Here is a 20,529-nt window from a genome sequence, read left to right as displayed (position 1 = left end):
GCCTTGGGGGACGGATGATGGGGATGCAGATGCCATGGCAACAGGCCGATTAGATCCAGACCTTTATATGCACGTTTATTTATTTCATATTTCATTTCCATGCGCTGTGCGCCTCTGTGGACGTGCCTGCCCGACCTCTGAGTGTTGAGTCAGAAACCGAAGTGAATTCAGCTGTGAACTGGACTTGATCCGCGCTGAACAGTCTGCGAAGGACCAAGCTGCTTACACGTTCAACAAGTTGTTTTATTTTTTTCATCAGAGCGCACCGCTTTTATTTTTTTTAAATTTTTTTAAATGAAGATCCTCTTTATCTGTCCTCGGCGCCGTATGGGGAACGGACACCGCCGTGTGCCTGCGTGGACACAATGTCATTGAAAGTGGGCAGAAGTGGGAATTCATGCCAGCAGCTGCTGGTGAGAGAACACAAGATTACGAGCGTCCGTTTGTATGAATACCTGACCAACTTAATTCCGGCATCAGTTTTATAAAAGAGCGTTGTTGTAGAGCCGGTAGTCTCTCCTCTGTCTGTGAGCGCTTCAAACAGAGGGAGGCAGTATGTCTGTGCGCCTTCCATCATGATGAGCGTGTATTTTTCCGTTCGGATACTGAAATGACAACGTGTCGCGGACTCTGTGAGAACATTGGCTAGATTTGGGTAATTTGACTTCCTTCTGCTGCCGTGTGTGTCCCTGACGTTGCGTTTTTCTGTGTGCGTGTTTCTGGTGGCTGGAAGTGTGCGTGTCAGAATGAATCAGTGCGCCTCGGAGTGTGTTCGCTCGTGTGTGCCTTTTATGTGCGTCCCTTATGTCCATTAACAACCCGAAGCTCCTGACAAAGGATCAAGTGTCCTTGTCATTCATCCTCCGATGAATGTTCCCCTCTCGGCCGCCAAAAACATCTCTTGCACAATGATATATGTTTAAGAAAGCTAAATTGGGTGAGCACTCTGGACATATAGGCTACACAGACAGGACACCGGCGGACAATGAGCGTCGGGCGCCGTTATCTACAGTAACCGGGAATCCGGTGCCAATATGACCGGCGTCGGAGCGTCGAGGGCGGCTGTGGAAAGGAGAGGGTGGGCCTCGGGCGGAGAGCAGCGTTTCAAGGACGAGGAAGGAGGAATGATAGAGAAACATCTGTAAGGACAAACGGGGGTCTTTAAGAAAAGTGAAGCTGGTGGTGTCACACTGGCAGGGTGAAGGATTTAATGTCTGATGGGGCTTTTTCCAAGGGCACTTGAGGTAAGGATGGCCACATCGGCGGAGAGAGGGCGGAGGTGTGAGCTGTCGGCTCTAGGAGAATGACTACAGAGCACTTTTCTACCGCACCTCTAATTTAACATTCAGACTGACATTGACATTTTCACCTATGTAATCTAGACAGGTCGACACTAAGATACTAAGCAGTCGTTTTCCTGGGGGGCGGGAGTTACAAGTTTTATTCACCCTCCCCTCACACTCCTCCTCCTCCTCCCTGAGTTGGGATGGATGGGGTGGCTGGGGGTGTGGGTACTCCCGGTAGTGCCTCGGGGTCTGGGGGGGACAGCCTTCCCAGACGTAACGGAGGGGACTCAAAGCGGCGGAGTAAGGGCAGCCTGCCCTCCCCGGGCTACAGGCTGTCCCAGGCCTCTCTGGAGGGGGATAAGGGCTCCTTTGGGGCGGACAGCATTTCCTCAGGTGGACGCGGCCGCCGCCTCTCCATTATGAGCTTTTCCACCAGGGATGGACTTCCCTTCCGCACAGCAGGCACCCCAACCACCCCGGTGCCCCTGCCGCCTCCACCTTCCTCCTCTGGCACAGCCCATCATCCTCCGCGCTCAGTGGGCTTCGCCGCCTCCCGCGCCGCCCTACCCTCCACCTCCTCCACCGGGACGGGAGTCATGGTGGTGGCCACAGGCGCAGAGACCACTACCACCACAGCCTGCAATACCAATGCCGCAGGAACCCCTGAGATGGTTGGTCAGTCTGGGCTGGGTGGGTTTAGCATGGGGCTGGGTGGGTTTGGCATGGGGCTGGACGGGGAAGACTACAGCAACTCCAACCAGAGCACCTTCATCCAGAGACAGTTCGGAGCCATGCTTCAGCCCGGGGTCAACAAGTTCAGCCTGCGCATGTTCGGGTCCCACAAAGCTGTGGCACTGGAGCAGGAGAGACTGAAATCAGCAGGATCGTGGATCATACACCCCTACAGTGACTTCAGGTATGGAGCCACACACATGTAGCTCAGCACACTGATGCTTATAAAAGAAATGCCACATGTACCATATAAACGACCCATAATGCTCTTTTGGTAGAAACATGGATCAAAGCAAGTGGAATTGAGCTCACTTAAGAGAAAACAATTGCAGCATGATGACAGACACCTAAGCAGAAAGAGGAACAGGAAAAACATCATGCATTCAGCAGCCCCATCAGTTGCTAACAGGGGAGGAGGACAACTGGGAGTGCAGAAAGACATGCAGGAGTCTAAATATTGCTGGTAGCACAGTGGCAGTGTATTGGAAGTGATGCCAGGGTTGGAGGAGCGAAAGATGCAATTGGAGTGTCAGGAGGAAGAAAGGAAGCAGAAGATGAAAGGTTAAAATCAGAATGAGAAAGAGGCTTAGATAAAGTGCAAACTCTTTGGAGGCAGGGAAGGCAGAGGGAGAGGTGCTGATATGGAAAAGGTAGTGAATGGGTGGCAAGGACTCCCAAGACAACAATGGCAGGTCTCTATTTTCGGAATAGTGAAAAAAAAGTTATTGTTGCCTGTTGTGTCCAGAGAAAATGGTTTCAAAGATAACATGAAAGGGAGGGGAGGGGATGCGAATTATGAGGACAAATTTAGCCAAGAGGTGGGAGTTGTCTTCCAGGTCAATTAGGTAAAATGTATCTTTTCACATGAACAGTGGATGAACCTGACACAGCACTCCCTGCTGGTGACTGCACCCGAGAATGTAGATTTTTCTGCCACCTGAGTTGAACAATGAACACAAAAGGCAATAACTATTGAGGGGAAAATGGCAATTAAGGCTGGTCATTAAATATTTTGTGTGAATGAAAGACTTTTGAGTCTTTAAGGTAAAGACAAATCTTCTCATTAGGATATTTCCCTTTTTTTTTTAATGGTGGAAAGTGTGGGAGAGAGATTTCATTTATGTCTACCAGCATGCCTTTAGCACTCCAGGCCAAAGCGCAGGCCCTCTTACAGTAGATATGTATTGTTATTCACAAATAAACAAGGGTGACCTTACATAATACACTCCTCAAATGTAGGTGGACAGCAGGGAGAGACAGCATTCATAATCTCCAGACAGTCTGCAGCTACAATGGATAACTTGATCCCCAGGGCTCGTGGCCCACTTTTGTCTTATCAACCGCCCACAGGCACACATTGACTGTGTCGTTTTGTGTTGTCTGTCGATCTCATGATCACTCGCAAGTGCTGATTATGGTGCTGCTCACATGTGATATGATGGATGAGGTCAGAATGAAGAGAAGGATGGACAAAGGGGTGTGGATGGATTTGTGGCCTCATACAATCTCATTGTCGCCTGCATTTATTGATATTCATGCAATATCTTAATAGTTCTAATTATCCTGTTGCAGAAATACAGTTGAATTTTGATTAATTTTTTTGATGTTCTAAATTATGCAAGTTAAGTATGCAGTATGCATAATTCATCAATCAAACTTTTCAGTTAAGTACCTGTAGTCTGGAGCGACATCTGAAGAGGAACTTTGTGTGGCCGAGTGAGAGAAGACAGATTACTTTTAGAGCCCCTTTATGTGTTTTTGTCCTGGTATCGACCTTGAGCCTGTGACTGTGTGTGTAGTGATATATATACTTGTGTGTGTGTGTGTGTGTGGGGGGGGGGGGGGGTTCATTACAAAGTCTGCTGATAAGCTCACAACCTTCACCTCATTCAGGTGAAGGTTGCTGCTGCACCTATAAGAATATATAACGAGAGGCAGGAAAGTAGTGACGAAAATTCCTGCTCTTGCTCAGCGAGAGGCATTCAAATGAGAGGAGGGCTGGCTACAGAAAGGCAGACGACAGGGTTGGTGGCCTTACACATAGGAACATTTAGTTGCTTCTGTGCTTGTTTGTCTGCGCGTCTGGCAGAATGATGGGTGGAAACTTGGCAGGAACTGACATCTAGCCAACTGCGAACAGGGAACCAATCACAGACCACTCTGGAGATACTTGGCCTCAATTATAGTAGAATTAGTGTTTGGTTTGACAACAGCTGAGCAGGTAGATGCAGGTCAGTTATCCTCCATCACCTGTTCGTCCTCAAAATTGAATACTGATGAGGCCGTAGAGAGCAGCTTTGATTGCATTTACACTTGTGTGTGTATATAAAAGTGTGTGTGTCAGGTCTCGTCAGGCTGACGAGTCAAATTCCTTTTCAGTTTGGATATGACATCTTGTCTGGTTGGTTGTTGTCATTTGTCAGGTTCAAGTTTGAATCAACCGCCACATCTCAGTGAGAACAGCAATTTCTTGGACACAGAGGCTGATCACTGTGCAGGGAAATGTGCAATGATATTCAGCAAACTAATACATTATAGTGGCAAACTTTTGATGTTAGATGAACTCTGATTTTTATCTGTGCAAGTTCTGTAGTAGACAGAAGTTGAAGATGAGAAAGACATTATAGAATATGTAATTCCCTGAAGGATAATATACTCAGCAATGATAGTAAATACTTGAGTTAAAGTACCAGTACAACAAGAGGGCCATTACAAGTTAAATGGCTTCATTTAATCTAAAGCTACTAAAAGTAATGTCAGTGATATATGATTATAAATTACATTAGATTGTTAATAATAATACATCAACACATAAGAAGCATTTACTGTTCCAGCTGGTGAAGTTGGAGTTTTACTTTATCAAAGATTAATCTGAGAGGTGTTAAGATGGTTAACAAGTAAGGAAAGAAGAAAAAACAAAGTTCAGCTATATAGATTTTTATTTTTTATGGGCATTTCTCTCGATACTCATTCAAAGGTTTCTCTAGAAAATTGAAAATGTTACCTGTTTGGTCTTCAGAAATTTAGAAGGGAAATCTTTTTAATGGAACAGCTAACAATTCATCATGTACAATTTGACAAGAGACCTCAACTGTGGTTATTTTAGATCGCTTTAGTTACTGTTTGATATATTTTTATGTTTGTGTTTTTTTTGGTGTAAAATCTTAAATGAATAAGTGGCTGCAGTGTTCAAATAAATGTAGTGGTCTGAAAGGTGCAATATTTCCTTCTGAATAGTTGTGGAGATGAAGTATAAAGTAGCATAACACTGTAATACTCAAGTACCTCAAAACTAAACATAACTAGTACTTGAGTAAATGTACTTTCCATCACAAATACTAGGCTGCAACAATAATTTTCGTTATCCATTAATTTTTAAATTACTTTCTCAGTTAATTGATTTATTAATTTGTTTTAAAATGTAAGTAAACAGATAAACATGTCCAAATTGACATATTCAAAGTGTTTGTTTTGTCCAAGCAACAATCTGAAACCCCAAATCATTCAGTTTGGTATAATAGATGACTAAGAAAACCACAAATATCAAAAAAATTGGAACTGAGAGTTTGTTTTGTTTTAAAGTAATTAATCAATTAAAATTGTTGTATTGATTTTCTGTTGATTGAGTAGTCACCCAAAAGACCAATAATTTCAGCTGTAGTACAACATACAATATTCAATTATTAATTATAAAAGATATTTTGGATCTTCAGGAGCTCTACGGTCTTTCATGAAAACCACTTTGAAGCTCAGATATTTTTTAATATGGGTACCACAGACATGAAGAACCAGCGCCATATAATGTGATTTATGAAATTATTTCCTTCAAGTAACAAAGCATGTTCTCAAGGTCAGGAATAAATCTCCATCAGTGCTATAACAGCTACAGAACTGCTATGTGTGTTGCTGTAAATAATCCCTCTATTTATTGTTAGTGATTATGAAGTGATACATCTGTCAGAATAAGTGATAGAGTCAGAGAGAAGTGTGTGTGTGTGTGTGTGTGTGTGTGTGTGTGTGTGTGTGTGTGTGTGTGTGTGTGTGTGTGTGTGTGTGTGTGTGTGTGTGTGTGGCAGTGTGATGACTCATGCATGCTTAATCTTTATCAGTCTAGTGGTAGCGTCACACCATGAGGTTGTGTTACTAAATTAGCGCTCAATAGCAATCGACCACGGGGCCCGAGTGTTCTTTTTGGGAGAAAAAGAGAGTGTTGGTGTAAATGAGAGAGACAGAGGGAGGATGCAGTAATAAGCAAGTCACTGATACCAGTTAAGGTGACGGGTAAAGGGATTAGGAGGGAAGAGACAGAGAGATGACAGGAATCATCTCCAGATGATTGCATTGGCTTTTCTGTCATACTTTAATCACCTCCAGTATCCGAGTGACATGACTGATTCCCTGCACTTGTATGAGAGGGCTACGTCACAGAGTAACGTCCTCCAGCATGAAATACAGATTGATTAGGTCTTCCAAGGTTACTGATCCTTTCCCTTCCTCGATCCCTCGCCTTCTGACTCTCGTTCACAATTCAATTAATTTCTGCTTTCTTTTATTGGTATGAGGCATAAAGGATGTACTTTACTTTTGCCAAAGGATGAAACTGTCTTGAGGAAAACATTCATTATATACCACTACTGGGAGAATTTGCACTTCTTAGTGTCCTGGATGATCCCCAAGTTGTCACACTTGCCGCCTGAGCTTATTCAGAGGAATAACTTCACATAAGACTGTATATTAGAAAAAAGACATACACACAAAGTTCAGCTTACTCTCTGTGGAGAATACTACAATTAGCCGGTAAAGGCAGCAGTATTATGTCATGTGTGGTTTTGGCAGAGCTTTCCAAATCTTACAAACAAATCCTAATTATGTTTCTTTTCTTTTTTTTAACAGAAAGCTTGCAGGTTTTCAAAAATATCAATATTTGGCACCTGTTTGAATATTGTCTTGCAAAATATTCTGACCCTGTGCTGTATAATTTTTTACAGAATCATTTTTTTTTTTAAATTTCATGCTTTTGATGTCCCCAGTATTGTTCTGAACTGCAGAAACAACCTGATATCACGGTAAAATGTGTAGTACATCCATTAGTCCACTAGAGAACACCGTGTCAGTGTCACGTTTTGCTTCGCATAGGCGAGAAAAGTAACATGCCTTAGGTTTAGGAAAAGATCAAATAAGTAAAGTTACACATGAGTTAAATGTATGTTATATGTAATATAATGTAAAGTATCATATAAATGTAGTTTACTATTGTTACTTAAAAGAAATCCATGTTGACTTTTGCTCTCTCACGGACCTGAACACATCTGAGTGAAAGTCCTGTGTTTGCGCCATCCAACCATCGTCGACCTCTTCCCTTTCATACTGGTCACTCTCGTACTTTGTCACATGACTTCCTACTTCAATCCTTTTCACATGTATGTATGTCTGTGAGAACAAAGAGCGTGTGAGAGGCTTTGGCACGATATCAGGTAGAAAATAGTAAAAATAAAGAAGAAACCTTGAATGAGTAAATGTATTCAAACTGTTGACTGGCAGTGTTCATAGCTTACATTTAAAAAGAAGGAAATAACATAGGAAACTATCTTAGATAGACAGTAGATACTAACAAAAAACAATAGCGCAGGAGTTGAAAAACTGTCTGTCTCTGTCCAGATTCTACTGGGACCTGTTGATGTTACTGTTGATGATGGGAAACCTAATCATCCTGCCGGTGGGCATCACGTTCTTTCGAGATGAGAACACTGCCTCATGGATCATCTTCAATGTGGTCTCTGACACTCTCTTCATGGTCGACTTGGTTCTCAACTTCAGGACCGGCATTGTCAAGGAGGACAGCACTGAGATATTGCTGGACCCCAGGTCAGTAGGAGTGTGTGTGTGTGTGTGTGTGTGTGTGTGTGTGTGTGTGTGTGTGTGTGTGTGTGTGTGTGTGTGTGTGTGTGTGTGTGTGTGTGTGTGTGTGTGTGTGTGTGTGCAGCAAGCCTGTTGCCATGAATTCCAATTTGCTCTTCTGGCCATCTGCTGGGTTTATGTCCAAACAAATTCATGTGTGAGATGTGAAAAGGTAACAGGCAGCCAGTGGGAGCGCTTTGTTCAAGTTCCAGTGTGTTCCTGTTAAATAATGATGAGGGGTGTTGCATGCCAGGCAAAAATTGGAATCACTTCCACAAAGCCAGATTGCCAAATGAGCAATGTCACTGGTCCTCCATCTTTCTCTAACTCAGGGCGATCCGCCAAAAATACCTGAGGACCTGGTTCCTGGTTGACTTTGTGTCATCCATCCCAGTGGACTACATTTTCCTGATGGTGGACAGTCTTGACTCTGAGGTCTACAGGACGGCCAGGGCGCTGCGAATAGTCCGCTTCACCAAAATCCTGAGTCTGCTGCGGCTTCTCCGCCTGTCCAGACTCATCCGTTACATCCACCAGTGGGAAGAGGTGAGAAGCACAAACTGGGAACAGAGGCTAGAAAAGTATGAGTCATCACAAGCAAGGGGCTTCCTTATGAAATACTATGTTTTTGGGGTTGTGGCTCCCCATCTACAGGCATTTTTATTTTTATACAGGCCTTATTTGCTCCTTTATCCACACTTTTATGACGCCCACTTCCTCCACATCTCACCCCTCTTCGTCCTCCCCTCTCAGATCTTCCATATGACCTATGATCTTGCGAGTGCCATGGTGAGGATAGTAAACCTGATTGGCATGATGCTGCTGCTGTGCCACTGGGATGGCTGTCTCCAGTTTTTGGTCCCCATGCTGCAGGACTTTCCTCCTGACTGCTGGGTTTCCAAGAACCTGATGGTGGTGAGTCTCTTCATCCAAGTGTGTCACTATGACTCTGCTGTGGTGAAACAACCTTTGCGGTTCGTTGTTCACACTCTTGAGAACAAAATATCTCAGGAGAGAGAACTTGTTCATATTTGGCACAAACATTCAAACTGATTTCAGGAACTGAATAGATTTCGGTGGTCCAAGGTGACATTGAAATGTCATGCAAAAAAACAAATTCTGTGCTTTATTCAATGCTATAACTTAGGACCAGAAAGGGAGATTGTGATTATATTTTATATTTATGTCAGACACTGAATTGGTGCCCACCTTGAAACTGTGGTGATTGTAAAGATCTTCTCTGCTGTCGGGTTGAATATGTGTGTGAAGCGTCCGCATTTTAGAACTTATAGTTTCTTTACAGCAACATCTGTATTTGAAGCATTGTCTGTTATCATTGCTACAACTTCAGCTTTATTGGCCTAACACGTGAACACTTGCAAGGACTGTGATTTTTGTTTCTCATTGAATTTACACACTAATACAGTAGACATACAGCAGAACAACAAAGCTCAACAAAGTCAAGTCAAATCAATTTAATTTATACATCCCTGTTTCACTAATCAAAAACTTGCCTCAAAGGGCAAAAATATACACAGCAAACAACATCCTTTATTCTCAGACCCTCGATTCGGATGAGGAAATAATCCCATTAGTGGAAAAACAAAGAAGAAGCCTGGGGATTGTTTTATCTGATCTTGTTATTGCATTTATCAAGTTTATTTGTCAATATTGTTTATAGATTCTGAAATCTCCACTACATACAGTATATTATATGAATCTGGACAGTCATGGATGTACACTTTTTTTTTTGTGAACCTTTAATGGTTGGTGGAGGCAAATAACTGCAAAGCAATAATTGTAGTTTTTAATATGTTTCAGTGAATGATTTTATTGTTGGATGAACAACAAAGGATATTCCTGGGTTATCTGTGTGTGTGTACAGAATAGAGCTGTTCATCACATTTGATAGGCTTTGCTTCTTATCTGTGCTAATTGGCTCATGCAGCAACATGTCCAGTTGGAATAAGATCGACTATCATCAATACAACAATAATAAAAAAAAAAAAACTATTCTGTAATTAAAATCCTCTACAGAGATCAGGTGGCTAGGTGAACGCACGCAAACAACTGAAGGCCTGGGAGACCTGCTGGAGATTTTGTCACGTGCATGCAGGCCGTAGACGCAGATACACAGCTGCATGAATAGCTGACTCACGTCTCACTGGTTGCCTGAGTGACGGTTGCCAAGCAGACAGATGCTGGGATTTTCCCCAGAGAATGTCCCCTCAGTCATTGGACCATTAACATCTTAGTATAATTGGACTCACACACAGCCTAAAACAGAAGGCGCACACACAAATAGAGGCGGTTCCTTTTTGTTTTGAGTCTTTAGAGCATTTATTTAATAATGTACAATGAGTTCTCGTTCATTGTCCGTGTGGTTTATTCATTCTCCGGGCGATCAATTTTGCAGTTGTGGTTAGCAGAGTAGGTTTTAACACTTAAATTGCACTGCTGTCATATGTTATCTCAGCTGTATTTTCTGAAATGGTGTGGCTGAGTGCCTCTGAGGGGAAAAGGCTTCTGTAACCTGACTTCAATAAGAACAGCTCAATGTGGCAGAGCCTTGGTAATTAACACCTGAAACTTTTTTTACTCTTCCGTCACCCTTCCTGCCTTTCTCCCACTCCCAGAACGACACATGGGGCGTGCAGTACTCCTATGCTCTGTTCAAAGCCATGAGCCACATGTTGTGTATCGGGTACGGTGCCCAGGCTCCAGAGGGGATGACTGATGTGTGGCTCACCATGCTGAGTATGATTGTAGGCGCCACCTGCTATGCCATGTTCATCGGCCACGCCACTGCTCTCATCCAGTCTCTGGACTCCTCACGACGACAGTATCAGGAAAAGGTGAAACATGGCACCATCTGTTACTACATCTGTTTCTCACTATGTACTGTAACAGCTCAGACGTTCAACTTTGTTCAATTCCGCCTGGAGCTGCAACTAACTAATATTGTGAGGTTTAGGCAGGTTTTTGCATTAATCAGGTCTTTTATTACAGCCACAATTCCCAAAAAGTTGAGTTAAATGTAAATAAAAACAGAATGCAGTGATTTGCAAATCCCATAAACTAATATTTTATTGCAGATAGACTATAGACAACATATCAAATGTTGAAACTGCAAAATGTTATTGTTTTATAAAAAATATATGTTTATTTTGAATTTGATACCAACACGTCCCCAAAAAGTTGGGACAGGGTCATGTTTACCACTGTTTTGCATCACTTTTTCTTTTACAACACTCTGTTGCTGTAGTTTTGGAAGTGAAACGTTGTCATATTATTGCCTGAGATATAATTTTAGTTGCTCAACAGTTTAGGGTCTCCTTTGTCATATTTTTCATTTTAATAATGGGTAAAAAAATTTTAATTGGAGACAGGAGTGGACTCCAGGCAGGCCAGTTTAACACCCGGACTCTTCTGTACCCCACTTTTTTGAGACTTGTTGCTGGCACCAAATTCAAAATAAGCACATCATTTTCATAAACAATTAAATTTCTCAGTTTCAACTTTTTATACAGTATGTAATCTATTTTCAATTAAATATGGGTTTATGGGGTTTGCAAATTATTGCATTCTGTTCTTATTTACAGTTTGTTAGAGCCCAAAGTTCTTGAACCCTAATGGAAAGATACTCAATAGTATAAACCAGAATGGCTGCAAATCCTCCAATTTCAGAGGCTGAAACCAACAAATGATTGGTTTTTTGGATTAATAAACTATTTAAACATTGTGGAATATATTTCCGTCTAAAGATGACTCCCGTGACCATTACGGTTGCCGTGACACTCACAAAAAACACAAAACCCATCTTTAGAGTCAGTGTTTGGTTTGGTTCTAGCCTACTGTAGAAACATGGCGAGCTTCTTGAAAGGGGATTCCTATGTAGATATAAAGAGATCATTCTAAAGTAATAAAAAAAACACAATTATTTGTAGTGTCAGGTGATTATACACATTGAGAACATAATTATGAATATTATATTCCATTTCTGCCAATAGATCCCCATAAATCCTTCACACTGAACTTCTAAGATGGAAAATTTGTACTTGACTTGTTCACAACTCAAGCTTTGTCCAACATCACTCAGTATTTACTGTTTAGTGCCTGATATCCAGTGTCTGTGCCTATTCATGTAATGATGCCCTTAAAAATGTCCACAAAGCAACTAAAAAGTATTGTTCAAGGTATGTACATACGTTTCTGTTTCTCTAAGTGTCCCCTGAGGCTGAGTCACATTTCTAGATTTGAAAATTACAATTGTTCAACATCACACCTGACAATGATGGTGTAAAATGTTGATAGATGTCGTGTAACAATTTATACTTCTTGCTATCGGGTAAGCTATTGAGTGTCTATTATGATGTGAGTAGTGACTGAGTGGATGAGGACGTGATATCAGACATAATCACAGAAATTTTAAGCCTGTCACACAGAGAAGTTCCTTTAAAGGAGAAAAAAGGAAACCCGTAAACAAATAAAAAAATTTAACAAAACGTTTCAGCTAAAGTTGTATCGAAGTTAATTGTACAGTCTGTGTGGCAAAAGAAACTCTAGCATACTGTATGTTCTTTTATTTAAAAGTGAATGTGTTTGTTTGTGCCTGGGTTATTGCAGTACAAGCAGGTGGAACAGTACATGTCGTTCCATAAGCTTCCTGCAGATGTTCGGCAAAAGATCCATGAGTACTATGAGCACCGCTTCCAGGGGAAAATGTTCGATGAAGAAAACATCCTGGGAGAACTTAGTGAGCCACTTAAAGAGGTAATAAATTCACAAACACACACACAATTACACATTCTGTCCACAAATGCTGTGTTCATTCCTCCAGCAAAATCTCTCTGACTTTCATTCTCTTCTGTCTTCTTTTTCCTCTTTGTTTAGGAGATAGTCAGCTTTAACTGCCGTAGCCTTGTGGCCAACATGCCGTTATTCGCCAATGCTGATCCCAACTTTGTGACCGCCGTGCTGACCAAGCTCCGCTTCGAAGTGTTTCAGCCGTTTGACTTCATCATCCGTGAGGGCACAGTTGGACGGAAGATGTATTTCATCCAACACGGACGAGTTAGTGTGCTGACCCGTGGCAACAAGGAAACCAAGCTGAGCGACGGCTCTTACTTTGGGGGTGAGGACATTTTGACGTCTTGGAAGTTAAACAGGAATGAGGAGTTTTGGGGGCTGAAAATACCTGATTGAGATTTTGAAGTTGAAAAAGATGGGGGTTCACTCAATCATTGCTCTTACTCAAGTATTTACTGTGGGGTATATTTGTCTCACTGCCTTTTCTCTACTTGCGTCCTTTCCCTCTTTCTCCTTTTCCATCATATGTCCATCTACTATCAGAGATCTGTTTGCTGACTCGTGGACGGAGGACAGCCAGTGTCCGTGCAGATACATATTGCCGTCTGTACTCTCTCAGCGTAGACAGCTTTAACGAGGTTCTGGAGGAGCATCCGATGATGCGGCGTGCCTTTGAAACGGTCGCTGTTGACCGACTGGATCGCATTGGTAACTTGCGGATTTCTGATTCCTACTTACATTTGTCTCCCCATCTCATGCGTGCAGTGACTCACAATGTTTCACTTAATATTATTTCATTCAATGACCTTGCCCAACACTTGCAATTATCCATTCAATTCTGGTAAATTTCACAGGCTCTTTTTCAGGATTGTCTTTGTTGAATCATCTTTGAAACAAGAGAGAGAAATACAAATTGAAATAATAAAGGATAAGCAGCGATCTTAGTGAAGAACAGAAAAACCTTGAGGCTAAGAGTCTAGCTGTCTGATTTGTGATTACTCAGCAGGCAACCTCAACTTGTAGAAAGGGTTTCATTCTTTCATACCTCCAATTTTTGAACTTCTTTTCACACTTCATATCTCAGGAAATTAACACATTTTTGGTCATATTTTCTCCCCTCTTTTTCCTCTACAGGCAGGAAGAACTCCATGCTCCTGCGGAAGTCGTCCCAGGGTGGCTCGCTGGGTGGCAGTATGGGTCGTGGTGGGGGTCGGGGTGGGGGGGGTCCAGGAGCTGGAGGTGGCCTGACAGCAGGCAGTCTGGGGTCCTGTGACAGCATGCTGGTGCAGCAGATTGTTAAACACGACAGCATGCCAGCCATGCAGGATGCCATTGCGGCCGCTGCTGCAGGAAGAGGCGGAGTCATGGGAGGAAGTGGCACAGTGTCTCCTCGACCACGCCCTGTCATCTGGGCACCGCTGGTCCATGCTCCCCTGCAGACTGCAGCTGCCACCAGTAATGTAGCCATTGCCCTCATGCACCAGCAGCAGCAACAGCAGCAGCTCCAGCAGTTGCAGCAGCATGCTCTTGGAGGGACCTTCTTCCTGCCCTCCCCTCTCATCTCCCCCTCTCCCTCCTCCTCTTTCCCTCTGTCTCCGCCTCGTGCTCCCGTGTTACAGCCCCATCGCCATTCTGTGAGCTCTCTCATTGGGATGATGGCGATGGGAGGAATGGGTGGTTTATCCCCAAGAGGAGGATTTCCTGTCTCCCCCTCGGCCGTGGGGCCCCCTGGTGGGGTGACATCGCCCCCAATTGCTAAAACTCCACCCACTCCAGCCTCTTCTGTCCCGACTTCTGTCCAACAAGGAAAGACTCTCCATTACAGCCCCCGCCTTCATGCTGATCATCCCTCAGTGATCGCGGGATCACTCGGAATCCCAACAGGAGGAGGGCCAGCCCCACCTCTCCACAAGGTGCCGACCACCAACCCACCTGTTGCCTCCGGTGGCTCGTCGGATGGTAACACTTCTGGTACGAGTCAGCCAGGCGCAAAAGAGGCTCTGTTACGTCATGGAGGAAACAGCTCTCAGGGTCTGCCAACTTTGGGCAGACTCACCCAGGAGGCCAGGCTGCTGTCGGCCTCACAGCCCACTTTGCCTCATCGTTCCTGGGCCGGCGTGCAGCCTCACCCACCTCTCCATCGGAAGGCCTCTGGTGGTAATTTGTTGGCGGCTCCTTTCCTTGCAGGGCAGTTAGCCAGGGGATGCAGTGCTGGCATGCTGACCTCCAACCCTCCCGTACAGATGATAAATACACCGTTTAATGCACAAACACAAGCACAGGCCACAGCTGCTGTTCAGCCCACAATAGCGCAGGCTATCTTTGCAAACACAGCCACAAACACACAATCTTTAGCTCACACTGCCTCAATACCCACACCCACAGCTGCACACCTGCCTTTTACAGCTTCTTTGCCATCTTCCTCCTCTTCAAAGCAGACCCCACTTTCCTCTGCCACTCCTTCACCTGCACCAACTCCTTCATCTCCTACACCTATACTCTCCCAGACCCCTCACCCAAAACGAATCCCAATGACCCCTCCTCGCTCCTCCTCTCCTCCTCCCTGCTCCACCCCTCCTTCATCAACAAGCCTGCTGTCACTCTGCTCAACTCCTCGTCCCAAACCAATTCCTACACCCTCTCCCCATTCTTCCTCTCCCTCTCCATCCTCCACACCGCCTCCATCTTCTGTTTCTACACCTGTTCCACTACCTCAGCCTTATGGGACCAAGTCATCTTTTACCTCCTCTTCTCCACCATCCTCATTACTCACCTCTTCCCCACCACATCCCCAGAGCCCCAGAGCCAAAGCATCCAACACTCCTCCTTCTGCCTCTCCATTGTCTGGCCACAGCCCTGCCCTGACCCCAATCCCTTCTCCGACACCGACTCCCATTCAGACAACCCGCACCAGAACATCTACACCCTCACAGACTCCTACTCAAACCCTCACACCAGTTACTCCTACCCAGGCCCTTAGCCCTACGCCTTCTCCATCTCCTGTCCCTGTTACATCTCTCCCCTCCCTGAGAAAGTCCCAAAGTCCAACACCTTGCTTCCAACCCTCTGTCGCCAGCTCAGCCAGAGGCCCCACCTCGAGCCAGATCCCAAAACAAGCCTCACCTCTTACCCCAACCCCAACTTCGACTCTTGCCCCGACACCTGCCAGCACTTGCTCTACAACTAAAGTAACTTTCTCTGTGCATCCTGTTAAGCAAACCTCTCCCGTCCTTACTCCAAGCCCCACTGCAGGCATGAGCTGTACCATCAAACAAGTCCCATCAACGACCTCATCCTCAACAACTGTATCTCCAAGCCAGAGCTCCACTAACCCCTCCTCTCTTTCTACCATCACCACCTCTTCTAGTGTCCAACCCACCTCCTCTCACCCCCCAAAACAAATGCCAACTGTCACAGCTGCCCCTACCCCCTCCTCAAAACTCAATACACCCTCTGCCCCTGTCCAGACCTCTCAGGCATCCGCCACTGCCACCACCCAGTCAGCACATGCAGCCGCCCCTGCCAACTCGACCTCCCCTAAAGGTGGGAAAAAAGGACCCTGAGCGGTCGCTCACCAGAAAAAACTCAGAGGGACTAAGACACAAACTGCCTGCCAACATGTAAAAAAGAAAATCTCATCGGATGTTGGACTTTATGTTGGGGCCAGTGCTGGTTCGCAGAGCCATGTGTCAGAGTTGGCACCAGACAGCCGATGATCTTGTGTGGACAGGTACATGTTGTTTGCATTCACTCTAGGATGTGATTGTCTTAGAACATCAGGTGTTCATGTGACTTTCAACCACCAAGCCATCAATCAAGGAGAAGGACTTTGTGGGTCCGCTGAGTTGTTTGTACTGGCTCAGGCTGAGTCTCAAACAACATCCAAATGTATACATACATATCTGTGTTAGTGATTGTTGGCGCAAGCAGGGGAGCTGAAGTGGAAATGTGCTGCAGAATACAAACACATTAAAACGACACGTAACCGATGGCTGCGAGTCTGAAAAAAATGTATATTTTAAATGAAAACAGCAATACCTGTGAAGCATTTTACTCACTCTGGTAGTGTAACAGGACATGACAATAATAATAAATGTGAGAAGATAATATTTTTGCTGTTGGGAAGAAAGTTTATTGTGATTTCAAGATGCAAGCAATAGAACAGACACTTCCTGATTTCCAGCTCCAACTCCCTCTTGCCTCCCATTCTTCACCGATGTGTAATATTTTCTCATCAGAATTACAATAATTATAATGATATAGCGTTTAAAAATCAATATTGAGTCGATACTCATGAATTTTAATACTTAGGAGCAGTCCATTGGTAGTTTTGTTGTCCCAGGTGTGTGGTATTTAGTTTTTGAACAAAACAAAACTTTTAAACCTACATATGTTCACTCTGACAACTTCTGTAAATTGTGTTTCTTTTTGTGTGTGTGTGTGTGTGTGTGTGTGAGAGAGAGACACACACACAATACTGCTCTGCTGTGCACTGTGGCTCACTTCATTTTTGTTCCACCCAGATCCCTACTGTAAATACGTGCCTCTCTGTGGGTCTGTTGTATGCTTCCTCACTCCTCGGCCTCTGTCTTTCATCTCCTGTCTGTCTAGCTGCCTTTCATCTGATTTCACAGCTCTGGTCGCTAACTGTTTCTTTGACGCTCACAGACTCGCTCCCTTTCCCTCGGTTTGGCCGACACTTTGCTCTCCGCTGCCATCAGCCTCATGTTCAAATGGCGGTCTCCTCCTTCTGTCGCCCTGTGACACTGTTTCAGCACCATTTCCAGTGATGTTTGATGTTTTCTGTGGGTAGCAACAAGGCATTTCTGTCTTAACCCCTGATACCATGTTGCCTAGACTATATATTTAAGGACCAAATGTTTTATTTTCTATTTATCACAGCTTTAGCTTTTGAAAAGAAAAAAATAGCTAATAATGCTGTCAAAATGATGATCTTGAGTGTGGCATTGAAGGTTGCTCGTGATGATGATGTTGACAAGATAATGATGGTGTATATCTGGTTGTAAGAATAAAATAGATTTCGATATCATCTTGTTGAGTGTGTTGAGGCATGAGCTCATTTCTGTATGGCCATGCATTCAGTCCCACATGTGCGTTGTTATAATGCTGAAGAAGCATGTAATCTTTGTGTATTTGCATAATTGACTTGAAGCATTTGATTTCGGTTTCCCTTCACAGGTTTGCCTGAATGTGGGAAGAGTTTGGGGAGGTCATGGAGAAGGACTTTCGGTTGGCCTTAAGGAAGTTTTGGCAAACCATCTGACGAGAAGGGAAAAGTAAGGCTTATTCCAAGCTAGATTCACCGAAAATCTTGAGCTGAACATACGGCCTTGGTTGGGAGCAGCAAAAAAAACTGCATGAGTTGGAGCCTAAAATCTAAGAAATAAAACCAGAACTCTCCACACCACTGGATATCACAATCCAGCAGTGGAAAAAAAGTTTTCATATCCTTAAGATCTGTTTTTTTTTTTTTAAGTATCTCAGCAGGTTTGAGGAACTGCCATCTGAAAGAGATTAATCTTTGAAAAATCATCATATTTCATAAGCTTATTTTTAGTTTTTTAACGTAAAATCTTAAAACTATAACTATAGCTGACAGAAAGATGTAGTGGAATAATAGGTAATAATACATACTATGTAGCCTAGAGAAATATGGGCTATAGGCCTATTTGAAATTAAAACAAGTAAGCTACCTCAAAATTGTATTTAATAAAGTATTTTTAAATACATGCAGTAGTTTCTTACCTCCAATGCTTATATCTGTTAATATAATTTAATTAAAATCCCCTTTAATTTACATATTTCCATTCTACTTTAAATGGATTATCAAAATGGATTACGAGTACACCAAGTACAATTTGAGACTCAACTTGGAGGTGAGCCTGCTGACTCATTGGACTCATACATGATCTCGGAGGAGACTATAGGTTTGGTGACTCGTACAATACTGCTCTGCGGTAAAAGAACTTCCTGTGTGAGCTGAACGTACAAAGCCTTAGCCCCCCCCCCCCCCCCAGTCCTGATTCTGAGTCTGGATCCCCAATCCTAATCCTATACCCCTCAGCAGAGGGCAGGCACACTTGGATCCAAGGTTAAGTTTATGAATGTGGGGACACTTAAATCTCTACTCCTCTTGAAAGGAACTAAATCAATATTTGTCTTTATGAGGCTGGATTACAGTCTCACTGATACACTTGCTTCCCCTTCCCTTCCTATAACTTTCTGTCTCACACACATTAATTTCCCCTCCCATTTTATTAGCGCTCAAGAGGTTTTCAACAATCCTTCAGCTCATGTGGCCGTCAAGGAGAGAAATATTTTTCACATCGACTTAAGATGCATTAACATATTCGATTTACACTTGTTATTATTGGCACTGTTTTTGGGTAGCCCCTGCTGTGTCTCACAAAGCCGCGTAAATTGCCAGTGAAAGGATGATTGCCTTGTAGCTGTAGAAATATTTGAGGGTTTTCAGCTATGCTGTTTAGAAGCCTGTTCTGACATTTTAAGTGAGGGGGAGTTGTGTGGCTGTGGGCTAAGGAAGAAAATCACACATGCTGTATTTCCAACCCTGTTTTGACACGTTCACAGTGCAGAGTTAGAGCAGTTTAGTAGTGGAGGCCTCAGTTCAGCAGCCAGGTTGAGATTCAGGCCTGTTGGTTGCGCAGTGACCACTAGATGGCGATGACACATTAATAATCAGATGAGCACAGCAGTATGAAGGAGTCTCTTGATAGCAGCATTTATGTTGCTTAAACATATAGTAGGATATCTTTCTGCAGTGAGAGAACAGGAGGGCCATTAAAGCAATGAGACTATGTGAAGTCAAGAGGAGAGTGGTTGCCAGGAGACTGTGTGGAAGAGGTTAATGAAGGCAGACCAGCCTGGATTACCAGCCATGAATAGAGGTGGGGGGATAAACAGGACTTGTAATTGGTGCCTGTCACTGTAGCTCTTAAATAGACTCGGAGGGAAGTCTTTATTCGGTGGAAACAAACTCGACAGCCAGGTAGTTTGAGGTGACAAATCATGAGTGTTTTATCACTAATTATACCACAGTGTGGTCAAAGCAACAGTCGGTGCATTAACAGACTGAAGAGTATTTATGTTATGCTTTAAAACACTTGTTTCCAACATTAAAAGCAGCCCAGTGTCGGTTAATGACATCTTGTCTCACAGGTTGCATGAGTTGCAAATATAGTATTCAAAAATTCACATTATATGGTGGCAGAATTTAAGTGAATGAAGTAATTAAGTACTTTAAGTGCTTTAGGAAAAGGTACTTGAGTATTTCCATTTAAAGCTTCCTATAGTACATTGCAGAGACATTTTTTTACATTTTACCCCACTACACAAGTTAGTGGGAACCTTTCAAACGACTATTTTAAACAAAGTTTAGTTCATAAAATACTTCAACCTAGTACAACAGTAACATAATCTAGAAATTATATACTATTTTATACTGACACTGATAGTGTCCATTGTGCTGCAGCAATACTTTTCACTTTTTTACTTTTACTTTCCTTTAAGTAGGCTACATGTTTTGTATAATAATTTAGTATCATCAGAAAAATATAAAAATCTTTTTTTCTTAATTTGTAATAGGGTATTTTTTTTTTATATATTATGTAGCCTATTGGATCTGAACAGCCTGCTTCCACTGATAAAAAGAAAAGAATACAGACAAATCAGAAACAAATAAGCATAATTAAGCATATTTTTTTCTACATCCGGTCTTGATCGTCTTCAGACTATCTAGGGACCTTTTGTGACGCCCCGACCC

At 43.3% G+C, this 20,529-nt stretch overlaps 1 protein-coding gene across 1 annotated transcript; it reads left to right on the top strand.

The window, feature by feature from the left end:
• The first annotated feature begins 13 nt into the window (after positions 1 to 13).
• Positions 14 to 17,772, top strand: LOC138194166 (potassium/sodium hyperpolarization-activated cyclic nucleotide-gated channel 2-like). Its single transcript, XM_069142686.1, has 9 exons — positions 14 to 2,202; positions 7,677 to 7,883; positions 8,249 to 8,462; positions 8,670 to 8,831; positions 10,553 to 10,771; positions 12,543 to 12,689; positions 12,810 to 13,050; positions 13,269 to 13,433; positions 13,860 to 17,772. Exons 1-9 carry the CDS (start codon positions 1,487 to 1,489, stop codon positions 16,286 to 16,288), a joined length of 4,500 nt encoding a protein of 1,499 aa, XP_068998787.1. The 5' UTR covers positions 14 to 1,486; the 3' UTR covers positions 16,289 to 17,772.
• Positions 17,773 to 20,529: the final 2,757 nt, after the last annotated feature.

Source organism: Embiotoca jacksoni, unplaced genomic scaffold (genome assembly GCF_022577435.1).
Source record: "Embiotoca jacksoni isolate LCO1_2020_lvr unplaced genomic scaffold, fEmbJac1.0.p SCAF_11, whole genome shotgun sequence".
Lineage (NCBI taxonomy): Eukaryota > Metazoa > Chordata > Actinopteri > Embiotocidae > Embiotoca > Embiotoca jacksoni.
This window is presented reverse-complemented; position numbering and strand designations above follow the sequence as displayed.

Coding starts and splice junctions, on each gene's coding strand:
- LOC138194166 (XM_069142686.1), top strand. CDS start 1,487: ATGGATGGGGTGGCTGGGGGTGTGGGTACTCCCGGTAGTGCCTCGGGG. Junction 8,463..8,669: donor ACATCCACCAGTGGGAAGAG/GTGAGAAGCACA, acceptor CTCCCCTCTCAG/ATCTTCCATATGACCTATGA. Junction 13,051..13,268: donor CGACGGCTCTTACTTTGGGG/GTGAGGACATTT, acceptor ATCTACTATCAG/AGATCTGTTTGCTGACTCGT.